The following is a 21,126-nucleotide window of genomic DNA, read 5'->3' on the forward strand; positions in this document are numbered from 1 at the left end:
TTTTGCGTTCCGCCTCCATCGAAACGCGGCCGCCGCGGTCGGGTTCAAAGCCGGGTACTCCGGCTCAGTAGACGAGCGCCTTAGCCACAGAGCTACCGCGGCGGGATTGCACAAACTCAAATTTCGCCGCTGTTTGTCCGAAGCCTCTTACTAGGTAGTCCCCATCATCATCATCAGCCTGACTACGTCCACTGCAGGGCAAAGGCATCTCCCACGTCTCTCCAATTATTGACCCGATCCCTTGCCAGCTGCAGCCACTGTATCCCCGCAAACTTCTAATCTCATCTGCCCACCTGAATTTCTGCCGCCTCCTGCTACGCTTGCCTTCTCTTGGAATTCAGTCCATTACACTGAATGATCATCGGTTATCCTGTCTTCGCATTACATGCCCTGCCCAATTAAGCCCATTTCTTCCTCTGGATTTCACCTAGGATTCCATTAACCCGCGTTTGTTCCCTCACCCACTCCTCCGCCCTCTTGCGATCTCTTAACGTTACACCTATCATTTTTCTTTCCATAGCTCACTGCATTGTCCTTAATTAAGCTGAACCCTTTTCGTTAGCCACCACGTTTCTGCTCCATAGACGAGTAGCGGTAAGATACAGCTGTTGTATACTTTTCGCATGAGGGATATTGGTAAACTGCCACTCATGATCTGAGAGAACCCACCACATGCACTCCACCCCTTTCTTATTCTTATTATTTCCATCTCATGATCTGGATCAGCGGCCACTACCTGCTGTTAAGTAGACGTACTCCCTTACCACTTCCAGCATCATTACCAATTGCTAACTGCTGCTCCCTTGTGAGACTGTTGAACATTACTTTGGTTTTCTTAATGTTAAGTTTAAGACCTACCGTTTTGCTCTGCCTATCTAACTCATTGATCATGCTTTGCAGCTCATCTCCTGAGTGACTTTAGCAAGGCAATGTCATCAGCAAATTGCAAAGTACTTAGGTATTCTCCATTAACTCTTATCCCCAACTGTTCCCAATCTAGGCCTCGGAACAACTCCTGTAAACAGGCGGTGAATAGCATTGGTGATATCGTGTCTCCCAGCCTGACACCCTTCCTTACTGGCATTTTATTGCTGACTTTATGAGCTATGGTAGCAAATGGGGCATGATGTGACCTTGTGACCTGATCACAACCTGCGCTTTCCACCGGACTGTAAGCAAACTGCCCACCGTGGCTGGTGGCAGTTGTTATGGTGGTTAGGCACTCTAGTGCAGTTAACAATTGATTGCACCTGGGGGGATTGGGGGCACCTGAACTGCACTGTAAGGCCCTGTAAGGGAAGAGACAAAGGAGGGAGTGCAAGGTGTGTACTGCAGTAGTGGAGGTCTCCGGAATAATTTCAACCACCTGGGGATCAAACGTTCCTGGGAATCTTTAGTATGCACTGACATCACACAGTACAGCGGCGTCTTTTGTTTTGCCTCCACCGAAATGCGGCCGCCACGGTCGGGTTTAAACCTGGGTACTCTGGTTTAGTAGACGAGCGCCTTAACCACTCATCCACCGCAGCTATCTTTGAAGCCTGCTTGACCTTGAAAACAGAGCCTTGAACCAAAACCGAAGTGAAAACCCGGGCAATTTGCACTACTATTCAGCACGTTTTCCTTCCTATCTCAAGCAAGTGCTCACTGGACTGAGAAGCTATGCAGCCTTCAAGATCCGAAAATAACTTTACACCTTGGTTACCCTCAAAATGAGAAATCTTTCAAATGAGGAGAGAGAAAGCAAATCAACAAGGTAAAAAAGCATCTAAGTGAGATTTATTGCAGCAGCTTAATTTATTGCCGACATCCACCAGATGTCCATCCACCATGATGGCAGGGAAGGCTACACCTGGGTAGAAAAATGAAAAGGTGCAGAATGCATATGTAAAAATAATGCAATAGCATAAATAAACAAAGCAACCATAAGCAATGCCATAAAGAGGCAACTGTTATCAAATTACACTTAAAATGAACTAAACCCATACTTACCTTGTGTGCACTCAATGGCAACACTACGAGCTCTTCTGCAAAAAATAAGGAAGCCAATGTAAACACCACACACAAGATTGATACTTCCTGCAACACTTACGGGTGGTCTGTATTTTATCACAGACCAAAAAAGAGAAGCTGGAAAATTCAGAGCACAGTATTTACCGATTCAGGATCGGCCAGCCTGAAACCATAATACTGAACGTCACTCACTTGCTGCCCCACTTGGTCGATGGTCTTCGGAGAGAAATCGGGCAGCTTAGGAAGCTGCACCTTAGAAAACAGGTCCTTCAGGTCATGGCCTGTGGGCAAGCGCACAAAAAGGAAAAGAACCGTAAGCAACCGCTGCACAACGAGAGCAACACGTATGACAGTATCACAAGTGCCCGGCATGAAACTCTTTTCAGAGAAGCTTAGATACATCCAGTTTAAATGTACTAGCGAGCCCTTCAATGAAGAAAGAATGGACAATGAATGGGCTGACATGCCTATGGCACACAGCGAGAATCATCAGGAAAATGAGGATCAATAAGTGACCGAAGAGAAAAGGCCAACTACCACTGACAACATGAAGTTAGCGCAGCTCTGCACAAGGCATACAAAGCCAATACATTCAGCACTCAACAGTACCATGAATTTTCTTTCATTTACACGTCAGGTCACAGCCTCTCGACACTTCACTTAGAATACCAACATTGCTGAACTCCTCTTCCAGCCAGCACCTGCCGGCTACATTCACACAAACCAAATGTAGCAATAATCATTGCACAGTCAAGCATATGGACCAAACATGCGTGAAGCCCACGAAAGAGACAGTTAGGTGCCCAGAATGAGTTTTCCACAGATGACACTTATCACATGTAAGTCCATAATTCAGCTTGCCTGTGGCCTGTTTCACAGCAGCAGCAACCTCATCCCGGGCAACAACAAGGTAATCCTGTGAGAACTGCTTGGCTTCTTTGGGGTAGCATGCTGCAGCAGCTGCAGTAGCTCCCACGGTTCCATAAATGAGCTTCTTGAACATGCCTCCTAAGAAAGGGGGACAAACCTCTATTAGCACATATCTGCATTCAAAGTCAGCCCCGTGGGTTAATTTCTTTACCATGCATTTTTATAAGAATGAACATTGCCAAGAACTGCCCGGTAAACCACGCAATGTATTACACTTCACACTGCACTGCACATTCCTCTGGCAACTTATCCTTCACCTCATATTTCTGGCACCTGCATGTGAATGCAACCACGTTGCTCACTCTTCATCTTCCACTCGGCTGCAGCTAATGCGACACTCCTCTAAGCTTACCCGAGTTACTTCAAGCTTCATCTAGACATAGCAGCTTTATCGCTAGTGACCAATCTAGCACTAGCACACTTCCTTGCCATCCCTCCGGTCATGGAGCACAGACATGCGAGAGTGGAAACTTGGTGAAAGTGCCGCCAGCCAAATAGGCACAGTAGGATAGGATGACAGTGACACTGAACCAGTTGCTACATGTTCAACTGAAGACTGTGCAAGACAATGCCACAAACTACAGCAACATTGCGCATGACCATATTTTGCATCTAGTCACGTCGTTTTAAGACCAGCTGTCAATAATGTCACAAAAGAAAAAGACGCCAATGGAGGCACATGCTCCCTCCGGTGGCACAGAAGAGAGGCTACTCTTGGAGTATGAGCAGCACATCAGTAAGCATGCTTCAAAGTATCTAACTGCGCACCCTTCAACACAGTGAATCCACTGCATTAAGAATTAGACCCCCCCTAAAGAAGTAAAGGTCTCTGTTGTTCCTGACTACAAGATTCCTATAGCATGCAAATCGCTATGAACCGCTCAATGCATCTGTGGTGTTTCATACCATTCCATTGAGCGAGGTTTCTGCTCCTGAATATTTTTGCTTCATGACTCCAATGCAGAATGCACGGGCACGAGTAACAATTTACTATGCACCCATTAAGGTGTACAAAAGAATAAACCACTACATACAAGCAGAAAAATATGTGGTGGCATTCCCAGAAGCACTTTGCAAAGCATACCTCTGGCTCCAAGGATAATTCCTGTGAGGCCTCCCAAGGATATGGCCATTGCCCTTGCGACCGTGTTTTCTTCCCTCGTAACATACTCGTAGCTCGCTGAAAGTAAGAATAGCGTAAGCACTCCAGGCGGTAAACTGTCTTGGAAACGAAGAGGGACTCACATTTTGAGTGCTCGACAGCTGTAGTGTAGATATCTCCAACTCTTTCGGTAGCCGACTGTAACGAAAGATGAAAAAGATATTGAATGTCTGGCTGAAATCCATACAGAAAAATTTAACTGAGGGCTGAGTGCTTACAGAAATGTGAGGCTGAAAAGGAAGAAATGAAAACAACTCAAAATAAATGCTCCCTGCTCTACCATAAATACAGGAAATACAATATCCTATGCATCAGACATGGCAGCAGTGAATAAAACAGCCACTACCAAAAAAAATGGCACTGCTCTATACACTCAACTTACACACTGTTTTCAGATTCCATACTTGTTCAATCATATAGCAGGACCTAAAAAACTTGTTTCAGCTAGCAGCACGAGCATTATCCCTTTACTGCACAGTGTAGCGAATTCGTGACATACTGTTTGCAGTCATTATATTCATTACTACATGGAGCTTCCATTTAATGTTTGATGTCAACAAAGTTACAGTAGACGGCGCCTTTCGGTCAAAGTGAGCAAGCTGCACGAAGGAAAAATGGGTGCAAATCTGCAACTTCAAGCCAGAGACCAACCATTCCATGTCTCTCATTTGCTGGCAACTGTTGCTGGCAAAATAACAAGACATTTGGTGGGCAAGAAGTTGTTTACTTTTTCTGGGCCTTCAGTTGGTTCAAGGACATCAATTTGGTCTTTCACACAACTGGGATTTGCTATGGAAAATGGACCAACAGCTATTTTTGCCTGTTTGCCGACGCTCCGATTTCTGAAATTTTAATGGTAGTAACAAAATTTTTATACGAGCTTGTGAATCTGGGTACCATAATGTGAGGGTAATGATTTTTTTTTTCTTCGATTCCTTCATAATTTGAGCATTAAGGGTAGTAACCCTTTCAGTCACAATGTACACAAATTTGTACGAGACTTGTTATGTCTCTGTTTCGGTTACTGCTAGGATATAAAGTGCCACGAATGTCTGCAGCTTATAATATAGACTCTTTGCAATAAGCCACACAGAACCATCTTAAGCCAGGCATGCAAAATAAATGCAGAAAACTAATTTTAAGATGCATATCCCTGCATGTTAAGTAAGTGCTGGTGCAGCTGCAGAATGTATGTACATATGTATGCAGAATGTATGTGCATATGTATGTATATGTACAGCCTTTGTCAAAAGTAACCAGGCTGCGCGTTTATCTTCTCAGTCGTATATTAAAGCTATTATGCCAGCCCTCAAGCTCTAAATTTCGGTATGGTAAGAAGAACCCCTGTTCTCACATTCAAAGAAATTTTTTACCTTTAGGGAAGCCGTGAGGGCTCTTTAAACGAATGAGAAGCAAACCATGGAGCCTGGTTACTTTTGTCAAAGGCTGTACATACATGTGCATGTATGGACATTTGTTTTCAAAACCCATAAAAAAAGCTTATTTGTTTACACAATGACTTCTTAGAGAAATTAATCAAAAGAAGTACAACAGACATCCTGTAAACATTGCAGAGTCATGATGAAAGATCTCAGGACCCAACAGAAATTGCGCCACTGATTTGAGAGGGTTGAATTTTTTGTATGCCATCTAGGAATGTTCATAGCAAAAATCTGAAATTTTAAGGTTTTTCTCCTAGAATACACATTTCTTGACTGAAGTAGATATATGCAAGCATCTCTGTGAAAATTGCATAAAGTTCTTAAAAACGATTTCACTCAAAATTACACAAAGAATGATGCCCTAACTGAATGCTAAAAGAGAGATACCTATTATTGCCAGGCATATGGAGATGTATTACAAGTAGTTCAGGCACCAAAAGATTTAGTGACAGTAGCAAAGCAGATGCTCAAAGGAAATCACAGATGCCGAATTCAGCTTTTGTACTCATAGGCATCATCAGCAGTGAGAGCATTCTGACACTAGTATAAAGTCACCACAGTAGCACAACTCTGCTCTGCCGATAGCGCAGTTAATAACATGGTCAATCAATCGGTATTTTCCCCTTTCCTTCATCATGTGTCCTCTCTTCAAACCACTGCAAGAGCTTATGTCTTCCACAAAGCTCCATCAGAATGTGTTTCTTTCATGCTTACTCAACCATCTATTTCAGGTTATCTGGCATGTCATGTTTTTCGTAGCTCTTCTCAATAAAATTCAGTGACCATTAAAAATGGAATGGAAATGGAAAATGGAACAAGCATTACTCAAATAAGAACTGCAGAAACTGGACACAACGCATATCTTCATGAATGTTCTAGGGGTACTTAAACTCCCATGAACATCTTCCCATGTCTGTAATTGTGAACTCTGAATGACTGTCAACTCCCTGTTCCACTGAGTAGATGGTGAAGCATACAAGCTCAACATGGCGCTTTATGCGCAGGTCATGTTACTACTGAATGAGGTATCACAGGTGCTTGCTTTGGACAGTCCACCAACATACAACTTGGAGGAGATTTCATTCATGAATGCCTCAAATGCCGCCAGTGTCCGAAAACTCGCTGACAATTCCTTGTTTTTCAGGTGGCAAACACTTTAGTTCGGTGACTAACTCATGCTTCACAGCATTCTCACCTCAACAGCACTGTAGTACGGGCTCAGGCTTGTCCTGACATAATGAACAGCATTTTCAACTTGACCAGGAGGTTCCTCAACCAATTCATACTCAACATTGTCGGAAGCACAGTCGTATATTGACAGCTGCAAAAGAGGCAACAGAAAGGCCACAGTGACTCAGTAAGAAAGCCCACACTACTACATAATGGTAGTGTGCCAGACACAACCAATGCCATAATGTGAAGTCATAAAGAGCAGCAAAAAATATAGTCACAGCAAAGCTGGAACGAGAGAGGCTGCTGCTTTGAACAAACAAGTTGAAACTTCAAAAGAAACTCGAAGGCTTTAAGCAGCATCAATAGCTCCTCAGACAAACTCGATCACAACAAGGCTACAGGAAAAAGCGTCTGTCAACTTGAAGCAAAATATATACCTCGCTTGGCTTCTTCAACTTCTTTCCTCGGCAGCACGGCTTACACGCAGGTTTCTTTTCCTCGGCAGGCGCTGCCGCTTGGGCATGAGCTTTGGGCGTGGCGTCCATGATTTTGGGATGCACAGCCTTACATTAATCTGCGCAGTACATAGAGTCCGGTTAGAGGGATATAAACAGAGACCTTCAAGGACAAACGGACACCGTACCGGTTCAGTTTCACCCCTTCCCTAGCCGGCCTTTCGCTAGATAGTGCTGAGTTACCAACGTCAAGCAAGATCACTGAAGGCAAAGAGGAATGGCAGGAAGTTAAAAGAAAGTGGGGCTTTCGAGAAAGGCGATCAGCGATTGTCCTCTAGCTAAAATATAAGTCAAAAAGAGGTCATTTCGCTGACCAAGACGAAAGACAAGCACAACGTTCCCACCAGCTTACACTAACAATCTAAGGCAGACATCTATGATAAACAATAATAAGCGGAGTCAATATATAACGTCCGTGAAACGAAACTGCGACTGCACTTACATGCAGCGAAGGCAAGCAGCAAGCGCACGCCACGAGCGACTGTATGGCACAAGTCGCAAACGGCGCAAGTGCCGGTGATGCCGATAGCGCTAGCGGAGCGTGTTGTTGCGAATTCGCAAAGGCGGGATCTTCGATAGCAACTAAAAACCGTGACAATACAAGTGCGGCTATTTCAAAAGAAAGCAAGAAAATTTGGATGGTTTGCACAAATAAGCCTGCACACAGGGAAGTGAAACGTGCCGAGTTTTCACGAGAAGATCCGGTGCATGTGCGTAGTGTGCCAAATGCGCTACAACCGCTGGACGAAAAAATGACAGCTTGGTTACGCCGTTAGACGAAATGCGACATACGCGCGCAAGCCTATTTGGTGCGCTTAATTAAACCTGATTATTAAAGGCTCCGCCTTAAGGGTATGACGAGTAATGGGTAACTTCCCATATGTGCGGAATTTGTAATTCGCTCTTACATTCTACACTTACATGCCAGCTGTGAGGCTTGTGAGACCCAGGTAGCTCTTTCCGAGCAACCTCTCGCAACCAATCATTAATAGAACTGCCACCTGCGACGATGACGTCACAACGTCACGCGACCTAGGTGGGCCACCAACCACCTACCCCGCATCCTCGGTTTGCAAAAGAAAGGCCGCAGCCTACCGCAGCAAACATTTTATACAAACTACCGGCTGATGATCATCGACCAGCTAACCAGAAGGATATATTTATTTGCTTTGACCACTTATAGAGGCATAAATAGAATATCTGCAGAATAAAAGTACACAAAAAATCAGTGCAAGCTCCACATCCGCGGCAGCGGCAGGAATGAAAAGACAGCACAAAGTCAAGTTCAACGTTCATCAACCTGCGAGGCGTGAAGCGCAAAAAACGTGAGGCCAAGGCCAGTCCGATGCCGCTGCCAAAAATTCTTGACCCGCACACCCTTCTTAAAGAGGCTCTGAAAGGGGCGTTAATAAAGTTTCGGTATGCCTGAGATGTTAAAGCGTGCCGCTTCACGAATATTTTCCAGCAAGAATTTTTCTCAATGCGCTTTGTAGAAGCTGAGTTGGCTGTAGTCAGAACTTGAATTTTAGTGTCTTCGCGCCTTTCCCTCTTCTCTCGTCAGTCTCTGCACGCTGGAAGGTCGGCGCTCCTCCTACGGCCCCACTTCCGGTCTACTTCCGGGGCCGGAGCTTCCAGACCCGCCGGCGCTTTATTGGTTGCGGTCATGGTAGCTGCCTGACGCCGGGAAGGGCTCGCCAACTTTCGTGTACGATTGTGGGTTCTCTGCTGCGTGCAGAAGTTAATTATTTGGCTGAAGTGTTCATGACAGCAAAATGCAGTCTGCTTGTAGCGCAAACTCACATTTCAGGTGCGATGCTCTCAAGGGTGAAGCGGATATCCTGCTAGGCGTGAAGTGCAAAAAATGTGAGGCCAAGGCCAGTCCGATGGCGCTGCTGCCAAGGTATACCGCTAAGATTGCTAAAAGGGAACAGCGCAAACACAGGGCAGAGGAACGTACAACGCAGGCGCTGACAACTGAAGTTATTCGAAAGGTGCACAGTAGTCTCGAGGCAAGCTGTCAGCTGAGTCAACGTCAGAGGTGGTGTAAAGTGCCAGATAAAAGCGATAAAATCTAAAAAGCTATAAATTTTTTAAGGAAGGATGCCTATGTGAAGAGTGACATGAGAAAATGAAAACAACAAGATGCGAGTGAAGGATAGATATTGGGCATGCGGCTGGGTAAAAAAAAAAAAGGAACGCGGCTTGCACTTCATGTAAAATGGTTAAAAAGTTCTACGAGAGATAAGATCACTTCTTCAGATAGACAGTCTCTTTCGATAGTAGGTTGATGGACGGACTGCCGACACACGTGTCACCACGATCTTGAGTTAGGTAAGCTTCATGTATCTCACGTGTGCGCTTCCCGTAATATCTTTTCAAAATCTGTCTTGTCGAGGGCTGGCACGCAAAAGCATTTTTTACAGTTAATGGGCCTGTTGCTGCCTGTGCCGGTCTTGAGCGACTTCGAGTGCTCTATCACTGTAAAAAAATTTGCACCCTTAAGGGTGCATTCCCGTGTCTATAACTCACACCCTTGCACCCTCCTAAAAGGGTGCCAAGTATGCTCGTCGCACCCATAGCAAGGGTGGGATCGTTACAGTTGCACCCTTATTTTTTTTAGCTACCTAAAAGGGTGCAAAGTATGCTTGTCGCACCCTTTTTCCGACTGCTTTAAAATTTCATAGGTTTTTATTGCTTTAAGAGGCGCTGATCAATTTCTTTTTTTTTGGGGGTGCACTCTTGAATGGAAGCTAAACATTTCCTACGAAAAGCTGCCGGCGACCTGTCCAACTTTGCACTAACGTTACGGCATCTCCAACTATAATTATAATACCCAGATGTGTGTCTCACGGTGTTTATGAACCTCCTTGCTGTGGAGTCACATTTGCTGCTGTTGCGACTGAGAGAAGGATGAAAAGGAAAGTGCACGGGCCTGCCGACTGGCTCGAGCCGAGCCACCACCGCTGCCACGTGCAGATAGAGGAGAGATGAAAAAAAGGTGAAAAGAAAGAGTGAAAGAACAGAGGCGCGTCGCAACAACCGCGTCCGCCGAAGCGAAGACGCCGGCTGAAACAACAGATACCCTCGGAATTTCTATGGAGGCGAAATTCTAGACGCCCGTGTACTGTGCGATGTCAGTGCATGTGAAAGAACCCCAGGTGGTCGAAATTTCCGGTGCCCTTCACTATACGGTGTCCCTCATAGCCTGAGTCGCTTTGGGACGTTAAACCCCCATAAACCTTGTTAAAAAATTTATAGCTTTTTAGATTTTATCGCTTTTATCCGGCCCTTTACACCGCCCCTGACGTTGACTCAGCTGACAGCTTGCCTCAAGACTACTTAATGTGTGTGCACCTTTCGAATAAACTTCAGTTGTAAGACAGCGCCTGTGTTGTACGTTCCTCTGTCCTGTGTTTGCGCTGTTCATTTTTAGCAGTGTTTAACCAACTAGCCCGCTACAGCACCCTTGTAAACCTAACATGTTCTGCAATTTTCAAAAATAGGCTTATTGAGTGAGAAGAGCCCCCCCCCCCCCCCCCTTTTTTTTTGGCACAGCATTGTTAGCGGAATAGCGTATCAGAATACAACAATGCGGGATAAGTTGTAGGCTGGTTAATTAATATTTTCTACAGAAGACTTTGTACCTATTACGGTTAGCCTCCTTACTTACTGAGAGGAGTGTAGCCCATCGTAAGCAATATCCTTATCAGTTTTTAGAATTTTGAAAACGCACTTACCCTCGGCGCTGCGACCAAACAAATTTCGGCAATTTTGACGAGTTACGTGCTCTGGAGGGGCAGCTCTGCCTGCAAGCTTTCGAAAGAGCATGTATGTTGGCGCATTGGAGGCAAAATTTGTTGGGCCGCAGAGTAGAGGATAACTGAGTTTTCGAAGTTCTAAAAACTGATATAAAAATTACTTGGGCAACACGCCTCTCAATAAATAAGGAGACTAAGAGCAATAGTAAAAAACTTAATTATTCAATATTAGTTAACCAGCCGATTTGATGGCAAGTCTTAGCTTTATCCCGACGCGCTACAATGCTATGCCACAAAAAGTGCTCTTCTAATTCAAAAAGCCTATTTTTAAAAATTGCAAAAAATCGTAGGTGAAACACCCGGTACACTAACCGATAATGTCAGCCTTGCTGACGCTACCCGTGTCTTCCGCAACCCGCATGGGCTTCAGAGCCTAGAAAACGGGCCTCGGAGGAATAGTGTCAGCTGACATGGAATTCTGCCTCCGTTTTCTTCATGCAGAGACGGATACGGGCCACTGTGAAAGAGGGTGAGCAGCGGCGATTTCGTCGCGAGGGCCCGTTTTGGCTGCCTTCGCCACACAGCTCCCGAGCACACGGGCAATGACACTTCTCCGCATGACAGGAAAGATTTGTGGAGGATGCGTACGCCATACAGAAGGCTTTGATGACGGTCGCCTTCTGGTCAACGGAAATTGTTTTGCTCTTTTCGTTTTCCGCCGCTTTTTCTGTGAAACTAGCTGGTCTTCGATACCGTAGCGCACACCAAAAGCACTGCCAAGCGCTTTTAACCACGTGACCATGCTGCGAAAACGGAAATTAAACTGCACATGAAACAATAAAAGGAGAGCAAGGAGGTTGGAGTACGGAAGGACTGCAGTTTGTCACATCGAATCAGTACGGATGTCTTGGGCACCGTTACAAGTCGGCATACTCAGCGCTAAATGGTCAGTGAGATTCAGTGGAGGTTCGTGGTACATATGTTTTAGGAAAATCTTCGCAAAAAAAACGACATGCTAAATACGTACGTGGGCGTATGTGAGACCTTAAAAGGGGAATCGCTATTTCTTCCTTATAACCATTATTTCGTTAAAAGCCGTTTCGTCATAACGAGGTTTGGTTTTACCTGGTAGAGAGAGGGTGTGGTAGATGGTCCTTTGCGATCACAAAATGAACAAGGGAGGGGAAAACCTCAGGTTGCTTGAGCCTGAGGTTACCTGTTACCGAAACGTACCAAAAAAAAAAAAGACCAGCAGCAGCCTTTGCATGCGCGTACAAGGGGCAGTCTCACAGATGTGAAAGAACTAGAGCTTGCAGAGTCTGCATGTCCAGTTAGGTGGAGGAATTGCGGACTGCAACCGCACAGGCGACGACCAACCTTCTGGGATTTTGATCTGACTCCGAAACAAGTCATTCTGACTGACTGACTGACTGACTGACTGACTGACTGACTGACTGACTGACTGACTGACTGACTGACTGACTGACTGACTGACTGACTGACTGACTGACTGACTGACTGACTGACTGACTGACTGACTGACTGACTGACTGACTGACTGACTGACTGACTGACTGACTGACTGACTGACTGACTGACTGACTGACTGACTGACTGACTGACTGACTGACTGACTGACTGACTGACTGACTGACTGACTGACTGACTGACTGACTGACTGACTGACTGACTGACTGACTGACTGACTGACTGACTGACTGACTGACTGACTGACTGACTGACTGACTGACTGACTGACTGACTGACTGACTGACTGACTGACTGACTGACTGACTGACTGACTGACTGACTGACTGACTGACTGACTGACTGACTGACTGACTGACTGACTGACTGACTGACTGACTGACTGACTGACTGACTGACTGACTGACTGACTGACTGACTGACTGACTGACTGACTGACTGACTGACTGACTGACTGACTGACTGACTGACTGACTGACTGACTGACTGACTGACTGACTGACTGACTGACTGACTGACTGACTGACTGACTGACTGACTGACTGACTGACTGACTGACTGACTGACTGACTGACTGACTGACTGACTGACTGACTGACTGACTGACTGACTGACTGACTGACTGACTGACTGACTGACTGACTGACTGACTGACTGACTGACTGACTGACTGACTGACTGACTGACTGACTGACTGACTGACTGACTGACTGACTGACTGACTGACTGACTGACTGACTGACTGACTGACTGACTGACTGACTGACTGACTGACTGACTGACTGACTGACTGACTGACTGACTGACTGACTGACTGACTGACTGACTGACTGACTGACTGACTGACTGACTGACTGACTGACTGACTGACTGACTGACTGACTGACTGACTGACTGACTGACTGACTGACTGACTGACTGACTGACTGACTGACTGACTGACTGACTGACTGACTGACTGACTGACTGACTGACTGACTGACTGACTGACTGACTGACTGACTGACTGACTGACTGACTGACTGACTGACTGACTGACTGACTGACTGACTGACTGACTGACTGACTGACTGACTGACTGACTGACTGACTGACTGACTGACTGACTGACTGACTGACTGACTGATCGACGGATCGACGGATCGACGGATCGACGGATCGACCGACCGACCGACCGAACGACCGAACGACCGACCGACCGACCGACCGACCGACTGACTGGCACATGAAAATCGCGCCCAGTCTATGTTTAGAAGGCTTGCGTGACTGCGCTCAGTGTAATGTGACACTTTAAATGTTGTCTCGGGATCCAGCATTTGAAAGCGGCTGCCCAAACATACATTTACTGTATTAGGGATTTCTATTCCCACATAAATAGTGCTTTTGTGAACTTGCGCTATGTATTTTAACCTTGTTCGCCGAAAAAAATGACGGCCAACGAGATTTTTCCCATGGAAAACTTCTTGTCACCACCTCCCTCCGCCCATCCTCCCACACAAGCACACTTTTCTTAAACCCATCCGTGATCGTTACTTGAGTGCCCTGGATTCTTTTCTGAATTGCGCCAGTGCCTCGTAGTACATGTTGTTCACTCTATGCGAGCGTCAAGTTGAGAAGATAAGGAAGAACGCCCCTTTTCTCCCGCTGCACTGCAGTGCACATCTGCACCCTCAGCACGGACTCACGCGCCGCTCCTCCGCGCGCCCGGTCCAGTGCGAGCCAGTGCAACAAAGTAGCCGGAAGAAGACGGACGAGGGCGTTGAACCAGCCCGCTCGTCTATCGGCATCCGATCCGGTGCCCGAAAAGTGGGCGCTAATGAAACGCCGGTTCACTCGACGGCAACCCCTTCCCGCCAAGCAGCCGAACGCAGCTCAGCAAGCCCGGGCCGCGGCGAGTGGGACGGGTTTCGCGTCTCGGCGCCGCCCCAGTGCCGCCTTGCGGATAGAGCGCGCACTCGGTGAGACCTGCACGGAGCATGCAGGCTCCTCGTGCGTGGGAACCTCTCCTCGGCACTCTCACCTCATTTGAGGGAGAGGCGGCGCAACGAGCCCCGCTGCTCGCATATGACGTGCGCACGCAATTGCGAAGCCGATCGATCGATCAATCAAGCAATTAATACAGCTGCCACCCTTATCATCTTTGCCTCGAGTGTCCTGCCGAGCAAACCCACCGTCAAAAGTTTATAGAACGATATATCAGCGAAAAATTTAAATGCCGAACCGGTTTATGTTTTGGGGGGTTTAACTCCCAAGGCGACTCAGGCTATGAGGGACGCCGTAGTGGAGGGCTCCGGAAATTTCGACCACTTGGAGTTCTTTAACGTGCAATGACATCGCGCAGTACACGGGCCTTTAGAATTTCGCCTCCATCGAAATTCGACCTCCGCGGCAGGGATCGAACCCACGCGTTTCGGGTCAGCAGCCGAGCGCCATAAACACTGAGCGACCGCGGCGGAATCATGCTCCTATCAATGCGGATGATGAGCGCTAGATGGCATACACTGTGATTTTGCGACCGTAGCATTTTCTTCGAATCTTGAATCCTGCAGCCATGCATGGGCGGCCGGGTCGCCCCCGCCGCGGTAGCTCAGTGGTTACGGCGCTCGGCTGCTGGCCCGAAAGACGCGGGATCGAATTTCGATGGAGGCGAAATTCCAGAGGCCCGTGTACTGTGTAAGGTCAGGGCACTTTAAAGAGACCCAGGCGGTCGAAATTTCCGGAGCCCTTCACTACGGTGTCCCGCATAGCCTGAGTCACTTCGGGACGTTAAACCCCAATAAACTACACTAAACCAGCCTTTATTAACGCGGGAGTATTATTATGGCTCTGTCGCGTCAGCAAAAAGTGTCCACAATTTTGTCCGCACGATTACGTCATTCTCTTAAGATAAATGTGCAAGTGTGATTGTGACAGATAGTAAGTGACAAAATGATGCCGTGGGAAAAATTTGGTTGCTGAGATTTAATAGGTAATTAATTAAATTCGAAAAAACGCGAAAAATTTAACTTACACCTCAAAATAGCCATGGGCGTCGATATAGTACATGGACGTCAGAACAGCAACGGACATCGATATAGTATGTGGACGTTTTGCTTTCGCATTGCTCCAATGCGGGTCGCCACTGTGATCTCAAAGTTGTTGTTTTTTTTTTCAGTATTTTTTTTTGTTAGTCCAGCCTTAGTATTAGCCACGCATAAGTCCAGGATTCATGGGTACAAATTTTAATTGTGAAGCAAATGTGGAATACTGTAATGCACTGTCTTTTGAAAATATTGAAGGTAATGGTGCATTTTTTCGATGCATAGCAAAAACTTTCTTTTAAAGTTTGTCCGTTGTTCGCATCGAGTATTTGGGACTGCCATAAAAAAACCAACGGGGTTCGTTTTTGACAACAGCAAAAACAAAAATAGCGAAAAAAATGCAAACCTGCTGAGAGCTAGAGGAGATCTGCGGATGCTTTGATTGTTATAGCGGACTTATGTGATATACGAAAACATTGCGTTGATAAACAATCGCCCGCTGAAAAATGTGCTTCTTCAGAAGTTCTGGATATGTGAGCGTGTGATGATTGCGTTCCTGTTTTAGGAGGGTTCCAGCGAGAAGTGTCTTGTCAGGGGCTCGATCATCTTGTCGTACAGCGTGTTTGCGGGCAGCGTTCCGAAAGAGTTCGTCCTCTATTCGAACCGCCACACGTTTGTGGCTCGACTCCCGCATACGTGCAGCGCTCCGAGCGCGTACGACGCTCCGCCTTGCCTACATTCATGGCCCTCCCGCAACGCAGCTGATGTGCCGCATCGCTGTTGGCGCTGTTTAACACAAGTGCGGCGGCAGACCGTTCAGTGGCTGTGGCTTACCATCCAGCAGCCCCCCCACCCCACTTACCCATTTCATAGACCCCCCTTGTACCCCGGAAGAAGCAAAGGAAGCAGCTATAGCAATAGCCATTGCCGAAGCCAATGCGTCTTATATAGTTAGCGATTCAAAAACAGCCATTCTTAACTTCGCCCGCGGACGCGTCCATCCCCCCGCGTGGCAGATATTGAGAATGTGCACCCTAAATTCTGATAGGCGTATTGAGCTCGTGTGGGTGCCGGCTCACTCTGGCAATTCTAGAAATGAGGCCGCCGAAAACATAGCCCGAGGACTTATTTGCCGGGCAAATGGCGACCCCAGCCGGGATTTCTCGAGGGAGCGGGCACACACGTTCTCAGAACTGACTCAACAAGCCCGCCTTGCTCGTCGACTTTATCCCCATCACCACCCCCGCCTATCCCACTCCCAACAAATCCTCTGGAGGCGACTCCAGACCCGAACTCTTCCTACCCCTCAGCTTCTATCCTACTTCCGCCATGTTTCCCCAGAGTGCACTCTCTGCGGAGAATCGCACGCTACCCTGGACCACATCCCTGCCGATCCTCCCCCGCAGGGACAGCCCGCCATCAGTACATGGGAGGAATGGGAGGCCCTCCTTGCGTCGCAGGACCCGGACACGCAACTTCGCTGTGTGAACCGGGGTGCCAGTGCCGTGGCCCTACGTGGCCTGGACACATGCGCGTAATGTGAGGGCTGTGCGGTGGCCCTGAGACCTTGCACGGTCCAAACAAGCTTGCGTAATGAAGTTTTCCATCCATCCAAGTGCGGCGGCTGCTATAGTTCGCAGACGCACAGGGCCCCACGCCGTCCAGTCATCTCAGGACGTTTTCTTGAGACCAGTTTCAAGACGCTCATCAGTGTCTTGTTCCTATCACGGGCTCCATCTGGTGAATGAATGAATGAATGAATGAATGAATGAATGAATGAATGAATGAATGAATGAATGAATGAATGAATGAATGAATGAATGAATGAATGAATGAGCTACCGTATTTACTCGCATAATGCTCGCACTCGCATAATGCTCGCACCCCCCACATTGCCTATCGAAAATTGGAATTTTTTTTTTCCTCGCATAATCATCGCATCCCCAACATCACTCGACAGAACTAAGGAAAAGTGCATGCACTATCAAAATATAGCATTACCAAACTAATGATAAAAGGACTAACAGATACAAAGGAGCGGATGACCCAGCTACAGCCTAAGACAACTACAGCTCAGATAGGAAAGAAAATGATTACTTCAAAGCAAAGCGGAATCTTTGGGCTACATAAAAACATTCAAGAGAGCGAGAAGGCGAGAAGGTGTTTCGTCAGTTTTGTTCCGCTGGTACCGCCGCACGTTCTCCCGAGTTCCGCGCATAGTTCTGCCATTTTGCGAAGACTTTCGTAGGCCTCGCTCAGTGCGTGCTACTTTTGTCACCGTGCTCTCGGTGCCGCTTCGCCATGGGGCGATACGCAAGCTTTCGCAAATAAAGTGTTTCTGCAGCTAGTGTTTGTCGTCTCTGTGGTTTTATTACAAACGTAAGTCCTGCTTGCAATTGAAGTTTTGGTTAAATTTACAATAGCTGGCTTGAGAACCCCGTTTCACAGCCTATTTACATTTGCTTTCAGCACTCCAAAGCATTGTTCAAAAATTTTCCCCGCGTAATTATCGCACCCCCTAACTTCGCACCGATTTTCTGCGAAAAAAAGTGCGAGGATTATGCGAGTAAATACGGTACTTATTTTGAAAGGGAGGCTCAAGGCCGTTTGTTGTGGAATTGGGTTTTTAAGGAAGGGAACAGCAGGGACATATTGATACATGAGGGAAAGGCTTGGGTGGCCGAGAGACGCTCTACACTGCTTTGTAGAGGCCCCTTATCTTAGCATGGAGGCGAAATTCTATAGGCCTGTGTGCTGTGCAATGTCAAAGCACGTTAAAGAACCCCAGGTGGTCGAAATTTCCTAAGGCCTTTCATTGCGGCGTCCTTCTTAGCCGGAGTCGCTTTGGAACGTTAATCCCCCTTAAGCTATAAACTATAAACTATAAACATACTTGACAGTATCTTCCCAGATGCTGTTCGCTCCGGCTCTGGTCAATGTACGAAATTCCTCGCCGTCTGTGGGAAAGCCGTACTTGGCGACGAGGTTGTCGCGTTCCTTGCATAACTCTGAACAATGCCAAACTAGGTGGCACAGGTCAGCACGGCAGATATGTATGGGCTCTTCATGACGTCTACATTGGTCCCATGATGCCAGCGAGAGCCGGTAAGCCATTTACGGATGATGTTTGGCATGCAGGCAGCATCGGCGATGATCTTATTAATGAAGACCTGCTCATGCCGTGTGAGAGCAGCTGAGATAGCGAGGTAATCCGGTGGTGTAACAGCCTGAAGTCGAGCACGGCTGCTCTGTTTGGCGCGCTCTAGCCTGCACGTTAGGAGAGCCAAGTTGTCGGACGCGTCAGTAGGGTCGTGTCGGTAACGGCGGGGTATGCCAGCGGAGGAAGGAACGAGATACCAGTGTTGTCGGTAACGCGTTACTTTTTTCTGTAACTTAGTAACGTACTCGTTACCATTTCGGAACTGTAACGGGTAACGTACTTTCGTTAACATTTTCCGGTAACGTGAGGTGTCACGTTACTAGTTACTTTTTATTTCAATTGTCCCCCTCCGCCTCTTTTTCAGAAAAAAAGAACATCGAAAATGATGTTGCAAATAAACAAAACCTACGGGTGCTCTCGACGACCCTTGTTGCGGCTCGCATGCATACCAGAAAACACCTGCCCATGACGACGCACTCAACTAAAAAAAAAAAAAAACGAACACGCATTCACACACTTGACCCCACCCCCAAACCACACACAACTCTCTAAAGAGTGGACGCTTGCCGAGCCACCAATGGACCATTTGGAGAAATTCGTAAGTCAGTTTCTCCGTAAGCTTGTTTTCCAGCCAAAAGGCCTCGTTCCCAGGCGACACTCTCGCATTCTTTGTGGAAGCAGTTCCCTCTTCTGAGTAAACTCAGAAATGTCGCCACTTTACTTCAAGATTGCTCCAAGAGAGCCGTCGAAAGAGTACAATGGTACAGCACAGAAAAGGGGATTGCAGTCAACCGGCTGTAGCACCGAAGTAGAGGGAAAAAGGAAATGGGCCTTTGTTAATTCCTGCGCCGGCAGTAGTGAGCTACCTCACACTAAACTTTCTAAAAATGTTCTGCTGAACAACACTGTCGCTCCAACTTTCTCCCGTCATATATTCATATACCCCCCCCCCCCTTTTCTCCCCTAGCCAGAACAAGGAACAACGCACTCCCCACAGCACTGTGACTAAGGACGGCCTCCCTCCTTTTCCTGCCTAGACTCTGTTGCAAGCAGTGTGCGACCATCCGGAGTTATCATTCGCTTGAAGAATATGAGCGTGTCGTCAGGGTTTGAGATCTTTTGGTTGGAAAACAGGCATTGCAGAGAAGACGAGTTATAGGCTACAGTTACAGCGAAGACGCACTGATTAAAATTTATGGCCATGGAGTAACGGCAAAGTAACGTGCGATACTTTTTTCGGTAACGGTAACGCGTTACCTTTTTTTGTATGTAACGTAGGGCGGTAACGCGTTCTTTTTTTCTTGGCGTAACGAGTAACGTATTTAGTTACTTTTTTTCGGTAACGCCTACAACACTACGAGATACTCTCCTCAGCCGCGGCGGACTGGTTCCCGTCCTCATCGCCCCTGGATCCAGGGATACACGCGAGGAGAATGCGAACGTTGAGCGTAAGGAGGGCTATGATTATAGAAGTAATCTGATGTGCAACTGGGTGCGTCGAGAATGGTTTGTGGAGCTGATAACGACGAAGACAGCGTGAGGCACGAGGCGCTGACGCGTGAGGTTGACGGCGGTCGCTCGACGCATAGTAGGGGGAACTTCGCTATAACAGCCAGCGCTGTAAAACCTTAATTTCATCGCCATCTTTGAATTTAGTCTGCAGTTGTCATATGCAGCCTAAGTCTGAATTATGAATTATGAATTACTGCAGCATTAAATTTCAAGGAATGCGTCCCGGATGCGAAGCAATTGAAAAGACATGTTTCACAAACACATGACAACGGGTGTGCGTTAGCAGTAAAATATCTCCACTTATCTCTGAATCGTGCCTCGTGCTCAATCAATATAAACGATATCAGTTATGGTGGAGAGAAGAAGACGAGAGGGGACAACACTGTGCGCCCGATATAGATTTGATTTGAAAATTGGTTTTGAGTAAAGTAAATGACGCAGTAACTGTCTCACATGTCTCGGCGGACACCCGAACCGCGCCGTAAGGGAAGGGAGGAAGGAGGGAGTGAGAGAAGAAAGGAAGGAAGAGGTCAACGAGATTTATCCACACACTGTTCACACATTCAATTCTGGTATGCGGAAAACAGGCACCACTTTCAAGAGGAAATCACAGAAGAATAATGCAGAGAACCGCGCACGAACCTTGCGCCAATTGTATATTGAAGAAATCCCCAGAATATCTCAAGGTACACAATATTAAGACAAGTTGGCTCGTTTTGTTGCATAAGCCTCGCGCTTGGCGGAGCTTTCGCTCAAAAATTATTTTCCAGGTATTCATCATATCATCATCGTTGTCGTCGTTATCATTCGAGTTGAGCCCATTGCAGGGCAAAACGTTCTTTAGATGACCCCTACCCGTGTTGATCCAGCCGCGACCACACTATTGTGCACCATTTCATTGTGCACGAATTTCGCAGATGACTGCCTTATCTACCGCCGTATAAATACTAAAG

At 47.0% G+C, this 21,126-nt stretch overlaps 1 protein-coding gene across 3 annotated transcripts; it reads right to left on the reverse strand.

Moving 5' to 3' along the window:
- Positions 1–1,761: 1,761 nt before the first annotated feature.
- Mic26-27 (MICOS complex subunit 26/27) lies at positions 1,762–7,810 on the reverse strand. 3 transcript variants are annotated; one of them, XM_089570888.1, is made up of 9 exons: positions 7,678–7,810; positions 7,158–7,294; positions 6,743–6,868; positions 4,189–4,243; positions 4,028–4,123; positions 2,875–3,021; positions 2,206–2,294; positions 1,993–2,027; positions 1,762–1,852 (listed from the first exon to the last, which is right to left on the reverse strand). In XM_089570888.1, exons 2-8 carry the CDS (start codon positions 7,263–7,265, stop codon positions 2,016–2,018), a joined length of 633 nt encoding a protein of 210 aa, XP_089427014.1. In that variant the 5' UTR covers positions 7,266–7,294; positions 7,678–7,810; the 3' UTR covers positions 1,762–1,852; positions 1,993–2,015. The 3 variants fall into 3 exon arrangements, with proteins under 3 accessions (XP_089427014.1, XP_089427012.1, XP_089427013.1); XM_089570886.1 differs by having other exon boundaries at positions 2,158–2,294; XM_089570887.1 differs by lacking the exon at positions 7,678–7,810 and adding an exon at positions 7,364–7,606 and having other exon boundaries at positions 2,158–2,294.
- Between the last annotated feature and the right edge of the window lie 13,316 nt (positions 7,811–21,126).

The sequence above is a fragment of the Amblyomma mixtum genome, chromosome 2 (assembly GCF_055824585.1).
Source record: "Amblyomma mixtum isolate Tamu chromosome 2, ASM5582458v1, whole genome shotgun sequence".
Lineage (NCBI taxonomy): Eukaryota > Metazoa > Arthropoda > Arachnida > Ixodida > Ixodidae > Amblyomma > Amblyomma mixtum.

Excerpts from the sequence above, each read along its gene's own strand:
- Mic26-27 (XM_089570886.1), bottom strand. The coding sequence starts at position 7,265 with ATGGACGCCACGCCCAAAGCTCATGCCCAAGCGGCAGCGCCTGCCGAG. Across the intron at positions 6,869-7,157 it reads AGTTGAAGAAGCCAAGCGAG|CTGTCAATATACGACTGTGC; the intron begins GTATATATTTTG and ends CCTCTTTTGCAG. Across the intron at positions 2,295-2,874 it reads TGCTGTGAAACAGGCCACAG|GCCATGACCTGAAGGACCTG; the intron begins GCAAGCTGAATT and ends GCTTGCCCACAG.